General features: G+C 36.3%; 1 protein-coding gene across 2 annotated transcripts in view; it reads left to right on the top strand.

Moving 5' to 3' along the window:
• Positions 1-1,187: 1,187 nt before the first annotated feature.
• Positions 1,188-20,764, top strand: part of fign (fidgetin) — a 50,991-nt gene continuing 31,414 nt past the window's right edge. The window contains exon 1 of one of the 2 annotated variants that reach the window (XM_052025819.1): positions 1,188-1,315. Coding sequence is in view for 1 of the 2 variants with exons in the window: in XM_052025810.1 (XP_051881770.1) it covers positions 2,266-2,290 (25 nt within the window). In the remaining variant the exon portion in view is untranslated. Of the gene's footprint in view, positions 1,316-2,202; positions 2,291-20,764 lie in introns of those variants that run through there. The other variant, XM_052025810.1, reaches the window with a different exon arrangement.

The raw sequence follows: 20,764 nt of genomic DNA, 5'->3' as shown, positions 1-20,764 counted from the left end.
TCATTTTGAAATATCCTTGTCCTAAGTGTACAAAACTGTTTTCATACATTGACCAGTTCCACCTAAATAAAACTTCACTCAAAACTGCACTACAAGCACATCCCATGTGATATATAGGCTCGATCTGATGTCGTGCATCCATGAATTTGCGCCACTCGAACACAATTTGGTCCTTTTTATTAATACACACCATTATCTCCTAAGGAACCATCATAATTACAATGTTAATCCAACATTTGTCCAGTTTGACTTTATTTACACAGTGCATAATTTGTTTTTATTGAATTATAATGTCTTTGTTTCATTTCCCTCTGTAAACGTCCCGTTATGGTAATAAAGGATCACTTTGTCATTGTTGTAAATTTAGAACAAAATATTCTTTATAAACATATTAATATTTCTAAGCTGGCATTTAGAGCTCTTCTAAGTCGCTAGTTGAACGTATACATAGAAAGTGCTATACATGTGTGTCTGTATTTCAGATTTTAAAGGTGAACAATTTTCCTTCAAAACTCTGTTAAAATTTGATGTGATATATTATCAGACTTACTGAACCGTCAGAGAATACCTCGGGATACTTCGGGACTCGACAACGACAATTAACAGTATAACAGAACATTTTAAAAAAATCCCTGCAGTATTTGATGCCCCAATATGCATGCCATCGGTCAATACAATGGCGTCCTTTAATCTTCATTTCTGGGCTATTAAATTATGACGAGCGGATGTTTCACGGTCGTTGGTATGGGGATAATTTAATACACCTGTTCATAAAAATTGTAATTAATCCAAAACTTGAAGTACGTTAACATTTTAGCAACAATGCCGAATACATTTACAAGTGAACACCAGGTCGGTCGATCAAGAGGCTTTAAAAAAGATCAGTGGTTTTGAACTCTTCATTGGGGGGGGAGAGAGATGCAAGGAATATTTCGCGAAGGGGAGAACGCGAGATTGAAGAGCATGTTAAGACACGCGTTGCACGCAAAATGTAACAGTGCTGAAGCCGGGCGTCTCTCTCTCTCTCTTTCTCTCTCTCTCTCTCAATGAAGTGCTCCATGCCCTTGCTGCAGTTTCATTGCCCAGATCTGGTTTGAAATTGCCTCTCCGGCTCCGACGCATGCGTGCTGCCCTCCTCGGCCCAGGCAGCTGTTTTGGGTCCGAATTCCAACATGGCAGGCTTCCGAGCGCACTGGTTTGAAAACTTGGAATGATTTCAAAACCCTGGCACTCTCACTTAGGTCGAGTTCCCGTTCAGCGGTAAACACGGGGTGGATGGTTCGAATTCCCGCGGCGGCCCTCTGAGCGATCCCAGGTAAGACTTTATTTCGCCCCGAGTAGCAGCAACATTTATGTTTGAATCCCGTAAGCCGAAGCGAGCGCAAGGGGAGAGATTATGTGCATGGAGCGAAAAAAAAACCCCGCGCCTGACTTGCCCAATGTTTATCTTCACCGGGAGACCCCCTTGCATTATCCGTGGCCCGCAGCGGACTCTTGCAAAACAAAGGAAGAGTCGGAGTTTTCATTGAAGTAAGCGGGGAATTGCAGTAGTGAGAATTCAAGAGTTCACCCCCACCCCCCATGTGCATGTTCTGTTCCCCATTGGAGCTGAGCAGACTTATTCTGCTGTCGAATCAGGCAGCGGTGAGAAAGTGAGAGTGCTTCGGAGCTTAATCTGCTGGGGGAACAACTTCTGGTCAAAGTGTAATAAAAGCCGATCTCCATTTACTTGCCATGGCATATACGGGGAATTCTTTATTCAAAAAAAGCACCCAAGTGTCAGAACCGAGGCTGAACCTATGCTGTAACTGTTCGGGTCTGAAGAGATAACCACATCATCTATTTTCAGGCTTGGAAGGAAGCATGGTGGGCGTATTGTGCCATGAAACGAAGGGAGAACGAGATGTATAATCTAATGGTATATACAGTAGAGTGATCCTATTACTGTCCTCCCCGGAGCTTCTTGTTAGTTTCCATGGAAGTGAGTGAAATTGACAGCGACTTGGATTCGTGATCATGTGGTTGTATTTTATATGTGTGTGTGTGTGTGTGTGTGTGTGCGCGCTCTCTCCTCTGGTCTCTCGGATCCCTTTTTGTTGATGTCGCTTTACCCCTAATTATATGCATGTAGGTTAAATGAATACCTGACGAAAGGCTCCACGTTTTCAGCAGTGAAATTTGATAGCCAAGAGGGGGAAAAAAGTGGTTAATGAAAACCCAACCGTTGGAATTCTGAATGTGAATCCAATTGTGCGGCTGCAAGAAATGATCAGTAGCGCGAGTGTTTATGGTATGTTTTTTTTTGTTGCTGTTGTATTTTGTCATTTGCAAACGACTCTGAAGAGCAGAAGGCTTTTCTCCTTAAACATGTTTAATATACACCATTCATAATTTGGAGCTTCAGGGAGTCTTCCGATTTCATGTTAAAGCTGTAATATATATTCATAGCGGATTTAGTAGTGGTGCGCTCAGGATGCTGTGGAGAGGCTATCGCGTTTATAAATTTTAAATCGGGGGCAGTACAAGTGATGAGAGCTGGTATTTGACGGGAATGCGATTTTTTGCTATTGGTATTCATTAGTGCGAATTTCACAGTGAACGGCCAACGGAAAACAGGTTAGGGTTAGGCAACGGTTGCCTATAATTATCAGTGTATGATTTAGGATTTATTTTAATGCTGATGTACCATTTATTCAAAAATCTATTGGCGACAAAACTTGGACGCATTAATCAATTACAGTTTATGAAACCTTGTGAGACTGGATAGCTGCTTATTTTCGAGGATTTTATGTGAATATGGATGTCATTTAATTGCATTGCATGGATACAGATGTGTACACAGCCATAACAAACCAAGAGTGGTTTGAGTTAAAGACAAGGGAAATAAAATGTTCCGCCAATTAATGTTGTTCTAAAGTCAGAAATCGAAGATAGTAATAAAGACCTTATGCTGTTAGATATTTGGAGTAGAATCTGATTTTTTACGCTTAGTTTGTTTTAATGAGACATTTACAGGAATTCGTAATTTGTCTAATCAATAGGGCCACCAGTTAATTTTGATGCGAAGACTTTTACCTTGGCGAGTCTCTGTAGAAATAAAATTCAAACTTATGAATTTTACCCGGCCCAGGGACGCGTGAAAGCAATGTGTCAGGGTTATTTGGTTTCGCCTCCCTGAGGTGGTCAATGAATGGAAGTCCTTCAGTGGCATCACGTAAACACCGTGAAGTGTACTTCCACATATTGATGATGACATATGTCTACCCGATCCGTCCCCCTTCCAGTTCGAGGACTGTTGGTCCTTGGATCCCCATGCAAAACGTGGCATCTACATTAGTATGCGGAGGAAGTACTGGGACCTTCGCTAAAGTATTTTGCATGTGAGCGAATTGCTGTGGTGTAAACATTGGAAAACAATATGCTTTCCCGTGTACTCTATCCAGAGTGTAGCACATATACAAGCAAAAGCAACTTTAAAAATTCTGCCCTGTATGCAATCCCTTCAGTCAAAATATATAATCGGCGAATAATACGTTTCAGAAAGGCGCTGAAATCATCGCAAGTAGGGAGCAATTCCTAGTTGCCCAAGTTTGAATTTGTGAAATTGTTCAACAATATCAGTGTTGGCAGAATATTGGGCTTTTAGGGTTAAATTATTTATTTGTGTATGGAAAATAACTTTATACAAAAATAGGTTGCTTGATTTTGTAATCACTGCAGCTTCAAATATAATTATTTTAAACTTTGTGGGGGAAAATATTTTTTAATGCGTGTATGCTTCATTGCTTAATAGATTAGCAGTAAAAATAATGAATATTTGAGCAAGTATATACTATACAGTACTTTTGTGCCATTCTGGTTAAAGCATAATGCATTTTACAGTATCTGTAAATAAGACTGCTGTAGTAAAATACCATCAACCTCAGCTTGTCAGCTGTAAGCAAATATGTTAAGTGTTGTGTTTGTGCTTTAGATTAGAAAGAGGAGACCCAGGGGAGCTAGCATCATGCAAATATAACAAATCCCATTTCTAATATGCATGATGTTCACCCTTCCAGCAGCTGGATATGTTTTCTTTGTGTTATTTCTGTGAGTGCTGACAATTTTTGTACAGATCTAGGTTGGGCTACATTATAAAGTGAAACCAGCTGTCTGTCGTTGCTCTGAGGGATGTGTTTGCTCTGCTGCGAAGATGAAGGACCACAAATCCTTGACACACTTCCCTGACATGATCAACATTCAGCTGCTGAGATTGTCTGCTTGGTCAATTTTTTTGTGTTCTGACTGACAGCATGCAGCACAAACAAATTAAAGCAAAAAAGTTTGAGCACAAATGCAATGCTCTCCTCTACCTTCAGTTCCTCCTGTGATTCTGTTTGAAGCATCAGTGCTAGCCTCCTCAAAGTACCTTTCACCAATGAAATATTCACTCTGGTACAGGAGAATGAAACAGAAAGTCTGTTTCTTTCCAAACAGTTAAGGTAGTTGTAATTCAGCAGTGTTACATTAAGAAGCAGGATTTTGGATGTTGCCTATTAGATGCTTGCTTTACAATTAAAAAGCAGATCAATTGCTGATAGGAAGTGGTATTTGGATTGTTTGTGTGCAAATTGGGAATTGGACAAGGGAGTCCCTAAAGAGGGGGAGGGGAGTGGGTTGCAGGGGAGGGGGTGGGGGGAAGGGAGGTTTAATGTTAATACTTTTAATCTGGACTTGTAGAGAATTCATGAGCATCCATAGATTTACACTAGTAATTATCATATCCCAAGTGGCGCAGGAAGACATTTGCCTAAAAACTGATGTCTTCATTACGGTGTTTACATTTTAATAGAGCAGATTAGTAACTGCTATATATGGTTACAGTGTAGCCGAGGGACAACTTTATAATATTTTTATGGAAAGTTATGAGCAAAATAAAAATTAAACCAGCTTCATAACATAAATATAAAGCAATGGAAATGAAGGAAAATTAAGTTTTGAAACATTTTCAAGTCCCTGAATCCAAATCCTGATTTTTTTTTTTCAAATTGGATTTGTTATATTCCAGTATTCTGCAGAGTTCTCTTTTTGCTGCCCATTCAATGTTTTATACAAGGCTCTGAAGCACTATGTAGCTACGTACTTGGCAGAATGCCAGACATTGACTGCAGGAGCCTTGGTACCTGAGAGCTTATCAGTTCTATGGTCTGTAAAAATGTGATGAAAATGTTGGTAAACTGCCATGAGGGTTTAGGGAATGTCGGAAAAAGGTCCACGTAATCAGCTTCAAACTCCTTTCTAAGACACCCTGGACTGGAAATAGCTGTCTATTGACCAGAAGTCTGTGGGTGCAAAGCATACTTGCTGACCACTGCATTAGTAAATCAACAATTCATTGCAACGGCCAGACACCAATTTGGTAACAGGGCCACTACTTGCATGAGCATACAAAGCTAACTTTTTAAATATAGTGAAAAACATGCATAAAAGAACCACAAAATAAAATATGGTGCACCATGAAATGAATGATCAATTACTTAAATAGCCAAATGCTAAGTCACAGTTAGCATTGTATCAACAAAATGTGAATTCAGATGGTCCAAAATATGAATGCAGCAAATTCTTACCTATTTACATTAATTGCACTGCTGCTAGAATCCTTTACTTTCTTTCAAATACTGACAGTGATCCACAGATAAAGTTCAAAGTATGTTCAAATACTGGACCCTGTATTTTATTTCTAGCTGAAATGATTTTAGTTCAAGGTTACATTGTTATTGCATGATCTTTTTTTTCCAGTTCTTTGCCTTGTTCGATACCAAAAGCATTTAGGAATTTTATTGTCCGTCTATTTCTAGAAATGTATTTGTCACTCCAGTATTTCATTATAAAAATTTGTTCTCTTTTAAAATTCATTGTTTTGCTGTCCATGACAATAATGGGTGTTTAATTACTCAATAAGAGATTCCATTTTTACTGCAGGCTAGACAAACGGTATTGATTTTTTACTTTGCTGCAATATGAAACTGAAAAACACAATTACAATTCTTTGCCTTGTGGAGTGCATTAGTCCTGGTGAAAATCAGACTCTCTAGTTACAGGAACCAACCAGCTGAGACTGTAAAAGCATTAATTTTATAATTCTTGTGTTTTGCATGGCAATCTTGCATATTCACAAATGTGTAATGAAAATATTGGTAACAGTGATTTTCTTCCAGCTGTATTTACCAAAATTACTGTGATCTTTACCAAATCCAGCTTTATTCTTTCAATGAAAGTTGTTCTGCATTGCAAATTCTTAAGGAAAAAAAACATTTTAGTAGCTTTAATGATACCACTGCACTATAGTTATACTGAGCAACATTTCACTACAATTGGTTCAAGAATGACAGATAGAAACTTGCATTAATCTTTGTTTTTATAATCTTCTTCATCCCCCACCTTTTATAAATGCTTGGACTTCTTGTTGGATCATCTACACATAGGCTTCAGTTACCTTGTGATACTTTCATTTGGCTTTTGTTTACATGCAAGCTTAAGGAGTGAAGGAGTGATGTTGGTAGGCTGTTCAAATCTGTATGTGCACACTCATTCTCAACAGGATTCATTGGATTAAAAAAATGAAACCTGTTTTTTTTTCCTTCCTCCCTAACACAGAAGTGCTATGACAAACTCTGTGCTTTGGCAGAGGACTAATTTAGCACAGACTGGAATCGAACCCAGGATCATTCAGTTTGGTCTAGTTGTTGCTCACTTGATCAGCTTGTTGAACAATCAGGAAAGCCTGTTTAAAATCTTTTAGTTTAATCTTAATAAGAAGTGATTGAATGAATATGGCTGTTAAAGATTCAGTGTAGAATAATAAATTCCATATCAGAAATATTACGTGAACGGAAGGATAGTGAACAAAATGGGGTTAATATAAGCATGATATTATGTAATATAAGTACCTTTGAAATTATACATTTAACAATTGCAGTTATTTGACAGAATATCATTCAGATTTTAAATATGAATTATTTTTAAAAAATGAAAATGCAGTTTTAGTCATGAATGATTTCATAGGATGTGTATTGTATAACATTTCAATAATAGTATAAAGTGGAATAGTTCATTCTGGGCTTCTAATAAAAGTAAGTTTTCTGGCCAATTGTATTTAATCCACTATAGAATGAAGTAATTTTGTAATAATTGTAAATTGAAATTTCTTTGCCTGGTGGCTCATGATGTACGTAAAGAAAAAGCAAACTGTTTGTCAGTAAAACTGCTTGATGGCAGTACTTTACGAAGGTGTGTCCCAATCACTGCTACATTTTTACTAAGTTTTATTACCATTTGCCTCCAGATTGTCTATGTTCTTCTTGGTCATAGCATTCATTAGTTGCCTAGTTCACCTTTGTTCACAGCAGACTTGGGAAATGACCTCATATTTGAGTGACTGTCGATAACAAATTGCAGCATCTTCACCATTCAGACTAAGAGTACTGTGACTGCTAAAGACTTCTTCAAACCAATAAATGGCTGTAACATCCACTTAATTTTTTAATTAAACTTTAAAGCTTGGAAACTTAATTACTATTTAATACTAGGCAATTAAAGTGTGTGGTCAGGGCTGTCTATATAAAATGCATCAATTTGAACCTGCCATTTGATTAATGGCCTTGCCGATGTAGAAAGTGCACCACAAAAGAGAGCTGCAATAGGGTCATATCTTTAATAGCTGTATAAAGTGCATTTTAGCTGTTATTCTCTGCAACAATTGACTCAAAAATCATATATTACATAAATTTCATTATCTGCTTTATAAGCTCATAGTTTTTTTTTGAATTTCAATTATTTTAACACTAATTTATTTTATGGTTAATGTATGAGGGGATGTGCATAATTTTTGTATTGTAATAGCTTTAAGATATAGAAAGTAGCTGAAAAATCACTAGTTAGTTCTCTTTGGACTGTATTTAGATTTAATAAACCTTACTGTTTTCTCAGATCTTGCTTGTAATCATTTTTTTACAAGATGAAAGTACACTTAAGATTCACATAACATTTTTATTCTGAGGGTATTGTAAATCTAAATTAATTATAATAGTAAAATAGAAAAATGAACCTTGGATTAACAATTAATAAAGCACAAAATCTGCAGCTCTATAAGGCTAGACAATGAGGATTTTGATTAAGGTTTTTAAAAATTTAAATTCTTTTAAATATTTCTATTATCATTAACTTTTGTATTTTGCATAGCTGTAAATGAAGCTAATAAGTGAGAAAGCAAAGTTATTCTTAATTTGTCATTGATGAAGCTTAAGCCACCATTGTGATCACTTGCGGTGGATTCTGCTATGCTCCGTATTAAAAGTGTAATTATTGGGTACTACATGTGTTTTCCATGCAGAGTATTTTAAATTGGTGATGGTAGATTGAAGATGTTTGGTCAATTTTACCATTGCAGAAGACTTGGAATGATTTAGTTCGCCACCCTATTTCAGGAGCCACTGTTCACAATATGTCGAGTCTATATTCACAGATACAGCTGCTTGGATTCCCTTTGCTCAACTCTCTTATTGTGGCTGTGGGAAACTTGACCTGCATGTACTTTCGTGAATGAGATAGTCCAATTTTTTAACATTGTGCTAAACTGCAGAATTTTAAAGCAAATTTTATTTGCTAAAGTCAAGGAATAATTGGTTATTTGGGTCTGTTATGACTTGTCATTCATTCAAGTGCAAATGTCGAGTTGTGACCCATCTGCTTTCCTCTTTACCATAGTGAGTTTAGGATTAGGGTTTAACCTTCTTGTTGTTGTAAGCAATACTATTAATCGCATCCAGTTTCCAATAGAAAATGCAGTCAAATCGTGTTACTACTTCAGGAGCCAGACCCTAATTCAATCTTCAGCAAAATGTATATTAGCCAGCATTGGTCTGGCTTTCTGTTTAAACTAGAATTTTATGATTTGACTATTTTGGTTTTGCAATAATTACTGAAGATCAATTTATACACGATTGTGATACAGTGGCATTCTGTTAGTTCCAGAAAGTAGAACAGTTTATTCTTGGGTAAAATAGCCTTGTTACAAATAGCATAACCACTTTTACTGCAGAGTTATTCTTGAGGTTTAATATTTTCACAATAAGGAAAATAGATTGCCATGAGCACATGAAGTTTATATTTCCCACACCCAATTTATAAGGTTATGTTCTTGCATCTGAGATTTGATTTAGGTTTATTTTTTATTCAGTCAGTAAAGTTGCATCTGCATCAAATTAAGTTTAAGGTGTCTACCAGATGCAATTAAGTGAAAATTCTAAGCAGCAGCTTCAAATTATTATCAGGAATTAAAGAACATGTCTATTAATCAATAACTGGAACGGCATTGTGAATTTTTACGTTATCAGAAAAGTTTGGGAAAGGGTTAATATTTTAAAAATATATAACTCTGAGGTTCAAAGTAAATTTGGAAACAATTGCCCAACTTGTTTTGAAGTAGGAGTAAGGAATCCTGGTTTGCATATCTATTGCACACTTTATACTTTGTATCTTGAATTTCAACTTTAAATTTTTAACACAGCCAGAATTTTAATATGCTGGGATGAATAGCTGTTTGGAAATCTAAGGCAAATATTCCATGATTGACTAATGTACCAGTGGAAAAGAATATTCAACTGTGCAGCGCAGTGCTGGACCAGATTCCGATCTTCAGTTCAACAGAAGAAATTAAGTTGAAGCTAAAATGTTTCTTGAGGGGGATAGAAGGAAACTCACACATGAGTCTCCCTAATTATTCTTGCATGCATTTCAGTGGATAACTACAGAGCAATACTAACACAAAGTTTTAAACATGTGTCCTCCTGATGGTTTTGTTCAGTATTTGTATTGGTGTTTGAGATTTGAGAAAAATTAAAGGTTAAGAGGAAGGAGCTGAAAAAAATATATATCAATCTAATTGATATTACATTCTTGTTGTTAATCAGTGCATTGCGTTTTGGCCCAAAAATCTTTTCATTTGGAATGATGTGCATCAAAGTAAAGCCAATTTGAGTGATATTTTATTTTTTTTAGTTAAATGGTACAGACAACAGACAGTTTTGTAAAAAGAATCTAATACGCACATTCCTGTACTTGAATATCTAAGTAGTTTTCTCTTTATTTAGCTCTTAATATATATTCCACAAAAATAAACACTAGAAGGACAAACACAGTAGAGTTAGGAAGTTAAGAACCTGGCAGAAAATTCAATAGGTATGCCTGATATTGTTCATATTGTATATTCGTACATATTACACATTGATAAATCTATGCCAATGGTTTATTAGACGGTGTTTATGCTTTTGTCTAGACTGTGTTCTAGCGCATTCACTCAACCAAGGTCACCAGTTGTAGGTTTAATTCTTTCCCTAATGGTTTGGCAGAGCTAATACACCTCAACTTTGGCATATTTTTTTTGTAGTATTAGTCTTGGGTTTCTACTTTTGCATTTTTTTCTTGCATTTAATTTGCTGCTCACATTCATTTTCCTTAAGTCTTCTCTTAGTATTCATTTGTGTTGCACTTTGTACCATGGGAAGAAACCTTGATATCGATTCTTTGGGTGTCTCCATAACTCTACAGTATCCACAACATTGGCGGTGTGTGTTAGGATGCAGCCATCTGACTTCCAAAACTGTGAGTCCTGTCATTAGAGGATGTTTTCTTCAACTTGTATTCAAAGCATTTTTGATTTAAGTACATCCATTGGTTTTTTTAAAGATATTTCCAAATGTCAGGACATGTGACTGACTTTCTCTTATTGACTGAGGCTTCTGTGATGTACTGTCATACAGTAATCCATTGAACCCTTTGGATATCCTGTTTTAATCATTACTTTAAAATTACAGTGGGGCCCAGAATAACCATGTTATATTTATAATTTAATACATTTAATAAAACATTTTTATTAGTAAGTGTATGAAATTCATGGTTACTTGTATCACCCATCAGCAGAGCAATGTATTATTTCATTATCTTGATGAACCCATTGCTCCATGCTTTGACTACCCATGAGCTAATTTACTTGTACTTTGCCTCTGCATAATAATGTTCAATCATGGAAAACATGGTAATAATTCCATATTCCGTGTTTTAATGCATACCATATCAAATAAAACTTAAAATTTGAGTGCTGTATGGTTGGAGTCAGGAGTTTTCTGTGTGGGGGAAAATAAGGGTTTATTAGAATTGAGCCTTTCAGATATAACTTTGGCAGGTCTTGCAAGAACCTTTTGTATGCTTGCTTAGCACCCTTTCTATGTATTTTTGTAAGAACTGCTTAAGAAAAGTTGATTTTTTTTTACATTTGGTACTTGTTGGCATGTCTGTAAGTGCCAGTTTGCACAAAGGGATGGGTGAGATATCCATTGTCATATCTACCAAATTTAACCACGTAAAATTTTACTAAAAGTGGGAAAACTTCTCATTAAAATGAACATAAAATTCAAGAGGAGGGTGAAGGGCAAAGAGAGCTTCTTGTGTTTTGAATGACATTAGATGATATACATCCTGCTCTTTGATAAGTTTCTTTTCTGGAACTTAATATTTATGTTTTTTTAGTTCTTTATGATTTACCTTGTAAATATCTATTTTAACTGCGCTCTGAGGTGAATGTTAAAGTTCCTTTAGTCAGTAGTATTTGTCTTGAGCAGCAATAGTAAAAAAAACTTCAGCGCTTCAAGCTCTTCTCTTTTGAGTAAACACTTAATAGTGCTATTTCTGAACATTGTTGTATTGTGTTGCATCCAAACGATAAACCAGTTTTTCCCTTTATTCCATTATTTTTCTTTCTAATTGTCTTGCACTGCTTTCTAACAAATCTTTGCAACTTCCTGTGTACATTTACTCTTGAATGCACGGGAAAATTTCCAATCAAAGATTAAATCTAATATTTATACTTCAAACTATTTCAAACTTGCTGTAATTCTCTACTCTTGACTCCTTTTTCCTTTACAGTATTATCGAGAGTAAGCACTGACACGTCAGCACTGAGAAACCACCATGTATCTTGTTTAAACATTTGAAAATAAATAATATTAAGGTTAATAATTCCGTGCAATTGCTTAATCTTCAAAAAAGGTTCCGATAATAGGGCAAACTCTTTAAATTTGAAAGTTTGCTGAATTAAATTTGAAGTCATAGCTTTCATTTCTGTCTGCTCATAGTCTAACCTGTCAAGCCATCATTGCAGTGACACTGGGGGATTGGAACCACTCTCCACTGTTTACTTTAAACTGAGTACAGGTCATGCATTTTAGATGTTGTCTTTGATTTCTGTGCAGCAACGAAAGGAAAAGGAAAGGTAATGTTGTACCCCATTCACTCCACCCCCAATTTAAATGTTTTCACTTTTCTTGTTTTGCTCACTTTTGCTTACTCCTGCACAGTGCCTGAGAAAATAGGCAGATGAGGTGCTCCCGTGCCAGTAATAAAGCTACCCGTGTCATCCAGTTATCTAACGCCAAAGCACCTTTCTGTTCAGCACCTCTCCAGGCCACAACCCAGGACCTAAAACTATCTGGGGAATTAGCTGCCAAATTTTTGTTCAGTCATTCTTGTGAAACAGCACATTGAAGATCTAATGCACGATGATTCTATGTATGATGATGATTGAACAACTCTGATTCAAGAGATATAAATACACTAATGCCAGCAATCTTTAAACAGTTTGCTTTTCTGAAACAGTTCTTTTTAGTATTTGTGTTCAACATTTAGCAGGGATTGTGTTAAATAAAATTGTTACTATTTTGGAGAGAGGTTGGTTTAAACACTGCTGCATTTGGTAAATAATACATTTTTCAGGTATAATTTAAAATGCACATTCATGTAATATGCTTGTTAATAGACACGATAGAAGCAAATAATACAATTCTGGATAAATAATAAATATCAGCAACCTTAAAATACCAAAACTTGCAAAACTTAAACATCCACAGGTTTTTTTTTAGTTTCTAATGAAATATAAGTTCTTAAACATTGTTAAATATTCTGATATTAATAAATATTTTGATGTTAATAAAGTCGCCATGTTAATGTTGATATATTCCAAATGCACAAAATACTAAAAAAGCATTTTTAGTTAAATAACTGGACATTTATCTATTAAATACATTAATACAGAAAATCATCTGATAACTTTATTGTGAAATTATTAAAAGAGATTGGCCACAAGGATTTCTAAATGTTCAACCTGTCACTGGCAGCTATCTGCACAATGTCAGATCAATTATCGTTTATGAATTTTCAGTTAATTTGCTACTTATCAAAAAAAGACTTATTTGTTATTGTGGTAGTGCATTTTACGTTCCCGGATAAATACTTACATAGCTTTTCCCTGAGGTCTTAATTTAAAGTCTTTTTAGTCTTGCTGATCTGGTCAACAGCAGTACATGAATAAAGCGAATGTGCTCCGCAATATAAATTATTATTCATAAGTGGACATCTTTGGCTATTCCTACCAAGTAATTATGTTTCCTTCACATGGAAAATAGTCTACATTCCTGGAACGGAACAGACGGGAAATGTTTCAGTCACTGAAAAGGACTGCAGTAGAAATTTTACTAATGCAGTTTCTCTGTCAAGCACCAATAGATGTGTCTTTGAGAATGACAAGGAACATAGAAACAAGACACTAGACATCTTTTGAATGTCCTATTTTCTAGAATAAGGAATATATTCATTTTCATTCTCATAGTTAGGCCTGGGTAATTGTTCAGTGGAGGAGAACACATAAGAAGCATGTAGTGAACAATTCCATTCGAAAGGATGAAACGTGCTCAGCTTTGTGGAATTTGCTGTTTAACAATAGATGAATTATGAGCATAGTGTATTAAATAGGGAAGCAAATTATTCACAAACTCCAGCAGTGCGTTTTTTTTTGCATCTGTCAGGATATGAATTTTGTGTTGCGTCTGAGTTTTGAATGATGCAATTAGTTGTTGGCACAGTAGTTGTTTGATCTCAAATTTTAAGTTGTTTTCAAACATAAATTCCTGTGAAAATCACTGGATCAAAAAAGGAATTCTCCTTCTTTCGACACCCATTTTTATATTGTACTCTGACAATATCACTGACTGGAAGCCAACAGAACATGACTTGAGAACAGTGGAATGTGGAAAATATACCAATTGTTGCTTGGACTTCAAATGCCAGCAGAACATGAGTCATTCAATCCAGTGTCAGTCATTAGTACTCCTTTCAAACACCTCTGGTGTCTGTCATGGATCTAAATTATTAACCAAATTTTCAGTGGACTCGATGACTGGAGACTTCTTGCTTGCAAATACATTAGTGAGACCTATAATTTCCCAGTACATATACCAAATACACCAGGCTGTAATGTATATGTTGAAAGGAAAGAGTGCATAGTATTATCCATTTATATATCTTCCCCACCTTGCTTTTGGGCAGTTTCTCTTTGATCATTTTGTAAAGTTTCTTATTTCTAAGTACTACTTTTAGAAATTGTTCACTTTCTCCTTGGAGAAATTGGGACATGTTCATGAGGCATTTAATGTTTATCATTTGGCTGTTTTTAAGAAGAAGGAACTATTGGACTGCAGACTCCATTTATCATGGTATTCTAGACTATTTTGACTTTTAGTGAAGCAAATGAAAATAATGCTACTCTAAAAATGTTGTGCTGACCTTGTGATATTGAATTTGCTTCTTTCGGAGAGATAGAGTGCAAAAAGTACTTGGATGGATTTGGTAATGGAAATTGCATGATTATTCAATTCTCACTGTTTTGGTGGTGGTAGGAATGCTGATTTTTTTTAAAAAGCAAATTAACTTTCTTATACACCCATTCTTCTCTAGTACTGTGGATGGAGAACACATCAACAGCGTTACAATGTGCCAGTTATATGTATCACTTTCCTGTGAAATGATTAAAATGGCAGTAGTGATCAATTTAAAGCTCTGACATTTAAAGCAATATGTGAGCCTGGGAACAAACATTCATTGTTCAGTTAACTTGTACTGATTCCAGTAATGAATAGAAAATCAGATTGTATATTCATGCTCTTTCAGATTGACGTAATTAATTTTTGCATGTTTTGAAGGGCAAAACCAATCAAACTACCTTTGTTACTGAATCATAATGTAGCATTGTTTTAAGGTGATTGCAAATCAAGCTTTTCTCTTCTTTTAAAAAAAAGTATTATTTCCTGGTAGCTACAGTAGATGGAAAAGATCTTGATTATTCCTGTTTAGTCATCGGCTGCATCTCCTGAGCTGCAAAGTTTCATTATGTGTTCTCACATACTTGCCTTTTACCATTAGCTTTAATAACTGTATTCTAGTGCTATCAATTTAAATGATCTACATTTGACGTGAAAATTGCAGAAAGTTCCAAAAGGTGAAGTCTTATCATTGTGTGCAATCTCTGGAGAACCAGAACATTGACCAGATGACTTGCCTGCTATTTCCACATCATCCTATTTACAGCAGTGGAATGCACATGAACAAACCAGCCCTTGCAACAAGCTTCTCTGTTCATGTGCTTCGGGTTCAACATAAGGAAGATTCAGGAATGCTTGCAGATGTTTGAGGAAATTCTTTTTGAGTGCTGTTGTGTAGAATTTATGCATGCATCACATCAACTGTGAAAAGTTGCAGGGGAAATCTCAGCAAACAGAGAGTAAGATTCAGAACTGGTTTTGAACTGAGCACATTGCAATCAATCAGTCACTGACAGCACATTATTATTAAAGAAGATGGCATTTCTTTTTACTAAATTGATTTGGTTATAGGTCAAAACTATAAAAAGTCAAACTTAAACAACAGCTTCTGTGTTTCTTTTATGGACTCCTTGCAACTTTCTGCACCATTTTCCAGTAATCTCATTCAGTTCATAATAAATCTGAATGATATAGATATTTGATACATTTTGGAATTTGTGGCAGTTAATAAAGGAGTAGTATTGACCAATGACTGAAAGGTGTTACTGTCTAAATGTTGCATGCAGTTATATCTTCTGTAAATTTCAAGGTTGAATCTAGAAATGTGCTTTGTACTAAAAGTGTAATTGTATAATCTACAGTATTATAATTAAAAGCAAAGTCTTTTCCATTGGACCATTCTATTATATTTATCAGTGTGATTACAGCCCTGATTAATTTGTATTTTTTTTATTAAATCATTCAACAAACTCATTGAAGTTCTTAGAAATTTCAAAATTTGCCATGATTATTTCAGTTTAGCTGACTGTCATCAACAGAGTGAGTGCACTGTACCAGGTGTGCTGTATTAATGCTGAAGGATTGGATGGGTGAGAGGGGTTGCAAGTTAACAAACCTGAGTAATACACCATGAGTAGTGTGCTGATAGATGTTAGCTTGTGTAGTTTGTACTCGTTTTCATTTATCAAATGTTAAGTGACTGAGTGGGAAACAAATTGAAAGAAAACTCACTCAAAAATCTAATGACAGGGATAAAATTACTTTTTATTTCAATATAGTTCTATTTTGATATTTACATGAGCGATTTTAGACATACAAATATATTTTGATAGGGGGAAAAAAAAAGATGCAGTAGAATCAAAATCACACCATGTCGTCTGTTGCTGTAGAATATCTTGACATTGATTGTAATCCTGTATTTCGGTGTGACAAAAGGTCATTCCAGGTCTTGAATAGCAATAGAATCCTGTTACAAACAATGCTTCCTATATTTTACTTGAATTTCAGCTTCAGATTTTATTTTTATAATAACTACATGTCTCTCTTTAATTCATAAGTAAGACATATTTTGCTCAATCATTTAAAAACTTCTTGAATGCTAGACAAGAACTTCATCTCCGACACTGCAAAGTAAATACAGACTGAATCATTTTAAATTAGCTTAACAAGTTTAAGCAGGAAGAGAAGACTTTCTTCATACTGCAGTTTAATAAGTTTCTCAAGAACATCCTAAAGCTTGAAATAAAATGCAGTAACTGTTGTTCTATAAGTGGTCTTAAACAAGGTTAATGTTTAATTCATTTGTTTTATTTGGGACAACGGGCAGAGAAAGGGATACTGACCAAGGCAGAAAGCATTCCGTCAGTATTTTGGCAATAGTGTAAAATATTTGTTACTGGATTGATCATCCACTGACTTCAGTGCAAAGGAATATTAAGTGGAGTCTTTAACAGTCAGACAATCCGCTATTACCCATTTAATGCTTTGTCAAAAAGTTAAAATGACTGCTTGTTCCTTGAACTATACCACCAGAAGGCAATTCAGCACTGCAGAAATATCATACCACTCAATGCTGCACTGGAATTTTAGCCTGGAATATGAATTAACTCTTCATTTTATGTGGCCTGAATCAAAGTCTTTCTGACTTGGAGGCGAGAACACTACTACTAAGGTTAACAATGAAATACACAAAATTTTAGCATGAGTTTAAGCTCTGAATCAGTTGATAGCACCCTCACCTCTCAATCAGAAGGTTGTGGGTTTAGGACTCACTTCAGGCACCTGAGCACAAAAATGTAAACTAAACTCTTGTGTAGTACTCAGGGAATGCAGTGTGCTGTGTTATTGGCAGTGCAAACATTTTGGTAATGTTTCAAACTAATTCCCTAACTGCCCCCCTCAGGTGGAGTAAAAGATCCTATGAAGCTATTTCGACAAAGACTGTGGGAGTCGATATTTATCCCTCCATTAATATCACAGAAACAGATTATTTGATCACTTATATTTTGTTGCTGTGGAATCAAGCTCAATGTAACCCTGCATTATAATAGTGACCATGTTTCAGAGGTCAGTTGTGAAGCATTTAGGGAATCCTGAGGTTGCAAAAGGTGGTATATAAATACCATTTTGCCTTTCTGTCTTTTCCTCAATTTTGTGCATGTGGTGAGAAGATTGTGGAGGCTTAATTCCAGAGTATTCCTGAGCCCCCTTCATCTCAACTCACCTATGGCAGGTGCAGGAAAGATGTTTATTCCAGGCAGACAGGGACTTGCTTTATTTTCATAATTCACAACTCAATAATGTTCTCAATATCACAAGGCCATTTTTAACTAACAGACTCAGATGAGCCACACAGTTTCAAAACAGATGGAAGGCATTGGCAGTAGCCATTGAATAGGCCTGGCTGAGTGCTTAAATTGACCCTTTCTATGGAGTGCTCCTTTGAGCCCATGAGCAAAGGTTCAAGTGCTTCCAAGTGTAGCCCAGAGTTTTTCACTACTTTCCCCATCCAGGACCAGCATTAACATGTGGAAGCCTCTCCACCTCTACATAATGGCATTAGAGGGCATTCCCTTGGTTCTGTGCAATGTCTATGAGAAATATAAGATATAATACAGAGAAAACAGAAGAGATGAAAATATAGCCCTGGTGATTAAAGGTGAAATCATGTCATGATGAAAGACCATGTAATAAGAGGTGGCAGGCAGAGTAAAATTAAGAAATTGTTTCTTTTTGGAGTTGTGTATCTCAACTACCTGGCAGCAGCTGTGAAATGGCAGAATACTTAAATGCAGAAATCAGACACTTTTAATGGTTATTAACTTTCTTGCTGATTGGGATAAGGAAACTTACTCGTATCCAAAAGCTAGTAAATTTCTGCAGTGTACGCAGGATAGTTTTCTGCAGTGGTGTGTCCAAAGATCAACAAGGCAGCTGACCACAATAGAGTTAGCATTGAGTAATGAGCCAGATGTAGCTAATAACCTAATGGCACCTGAGCTTTTATCATGAAGTGATGAAAATGCAATGAAGTTCAATGTGGCGACGGAAAAAGAGAAATGCAAAATAGATGGCTAAGGCCAACTTCTTTGTGAGGAGACTGACTGTTCTCAGTAATCTGGGCAAATCTATTAATGAGTAAAATCACAGCAAAGCATTGGGAGGTTTTCAAAAGAGAATTTAATGTGATGCAGAACTAGTTTATACCCTCAAAGGAGAAGCAATCTTTAAAAAAAAGTCATGGATGACCAAAGGGGATAGAAACAACATTTTTTTTTAGAAAGCACATAAAGCAGGACTTGGTGCCTGGAAGAGATACACAGAACACAATATGACAAACCAATAACACTACAAAAGAGAGCACTTAAAACAAAAACAAGACATTTTGTGCAATAATATTAGATAAAAAAGGACACCTAGGAGCAATAAGGGTCCCTTAAAATGGAAAATGCTGATGCTGTAAACAAAAATAATAGAATGGAAATGCTGGATACTTGCTTGGCATAAGTAAGCTGGGGAAAAGGATAGCATCGTGGACATTCCAAGAAAACTAACATAAAACAGGGATAGGACCACTCCTTCTTTTGTTCCCTCCCTGCCCGAAGTCAACAGCGACAAAATAATGCAGGTAGAAAGTAAATCTCCAGGACCAGATTGTGTTTCTGTCTCAGGGTTTAAAAGTAGATGATTAAGATAAGATTTCTTTATTAATCACATGTACATTGAAACACACAGCGAAATGCATCTTTGCGTTGAGTGTTCTGGGGGCAGCCCGCAAGTGTCGCCACGCTTCCGGCCCCAACATAGCATGCCCACAACTCCTAACCCGTACGTCTTTGGAATGTGGGAGGAGAGCGGAGCACCTGGAGGAAATCCATGCAGACACAGGGAGAACGTACAAACTCCTTACAGACAGCAGCCGGAATTGAACCTGGGTCACTGGCACTGAAATAGCGTAACACTTACCGCTACACTACCGTGCTGCCCTCAATGTAATTATTGAGACTGTTGCCCTTCATATAATTATTAAAAATCTCTTGATTTGGGAATGATGCTTTCAAAATGGAGAATTGTTTGAGCTGTTCTGCAATTTACAAAAGGTGAGAAAGGGAATTCAGAAGGATAGCCAAGCCTCTGTTGGGAGATTGCTGGACTCTGCAATTAACCGTGGATTGACTGAACACCTTGAAAATTAGATCATGCTTGACAAACCTGATTGGATTTATTGGGAGAGCTGAGCAAGGTCATGGGCATGCAGTGCTATGGAAGTTAATTATATGGACTTCTGGAAGGTACTTACTAAAATCCCTTATAAGAAGCAGTTGGCTAAGGTTGAGGCTCATGGAAATGAAGGCAATTTATTGACCTGGCTAGGGAATTAACTGAGCAGCAGGAGAGAGAAGTAATAATGGGCAGGCACCCAAATTGGTAGGATGGGACTAGTGGGATCTGCTATGTATCTGCAACTAGGTTCACTGTATTTATAGATGTTTGGAAGTAAATTTGCCTATTGTAGTGTATTTGGAAACGACAAGTTTCAAAGGGCTACTGGTAGGTTGAGTGAACAGGCAGCATAATGGCAAATAGATTTGAATGTAGGGAAAGCCTCCCACTTCAGACTTCAATATTTCCGAAATGGTGAAATGCTAGAAGCAAAGACTAATGGAGTCCATCTACGTAGATCTACACTTTTCTAATCTGTGTAGATGGACTCCATATATCTTTGATAAGATACTAAAATGGCTAGCGGATTGTTGGTTTTCCATCAAGAAGCCCTGATGTATAAGGGAATAGCAGTTTTGCTGCTGCCATACAAGTGATGGTTAGACCACACCCAGAGTATTGTGAACATACTTGGACACACACCTTGGGGAAAATATTCCAGTTTTGCATGGAGTACCATGTAGATTTACCAAAATGATATCTTGACAAGCAAGGGTTAAATTATGAATGGTGATTACAGAAACTTGGGTTTTATTTGCTTGATGCTGGAGGAACTCAGCAGGCAAGGCAGCATCTGCGGAGAAAAGCAGGCAGTCAACATTTCGGGTCAGGGCCCTTCTTCAGGACTGCTCTCC

This window comes from Pristis pectinata, chromosome 1 (genome assembly GCF_009764475.1).
Source record: "Pristis pectinata isolate sPriPec2 chromosome 1, sPriPec2.1.pri, whole genome shotgun sequence".
Taxonomy (NCBI): domain Eukaryota; kingdom Metazoa; phylum Chordata; class Chondrichthyes; order Rhinopristiformes; family Pristidae; genus Pristis; species Pristis pectinata.
The sequence above is the reverse complement of the archived record's forward strand: the minus strand, read 5'-3'. Positions and strand labels throughout refer to the sequence as shown.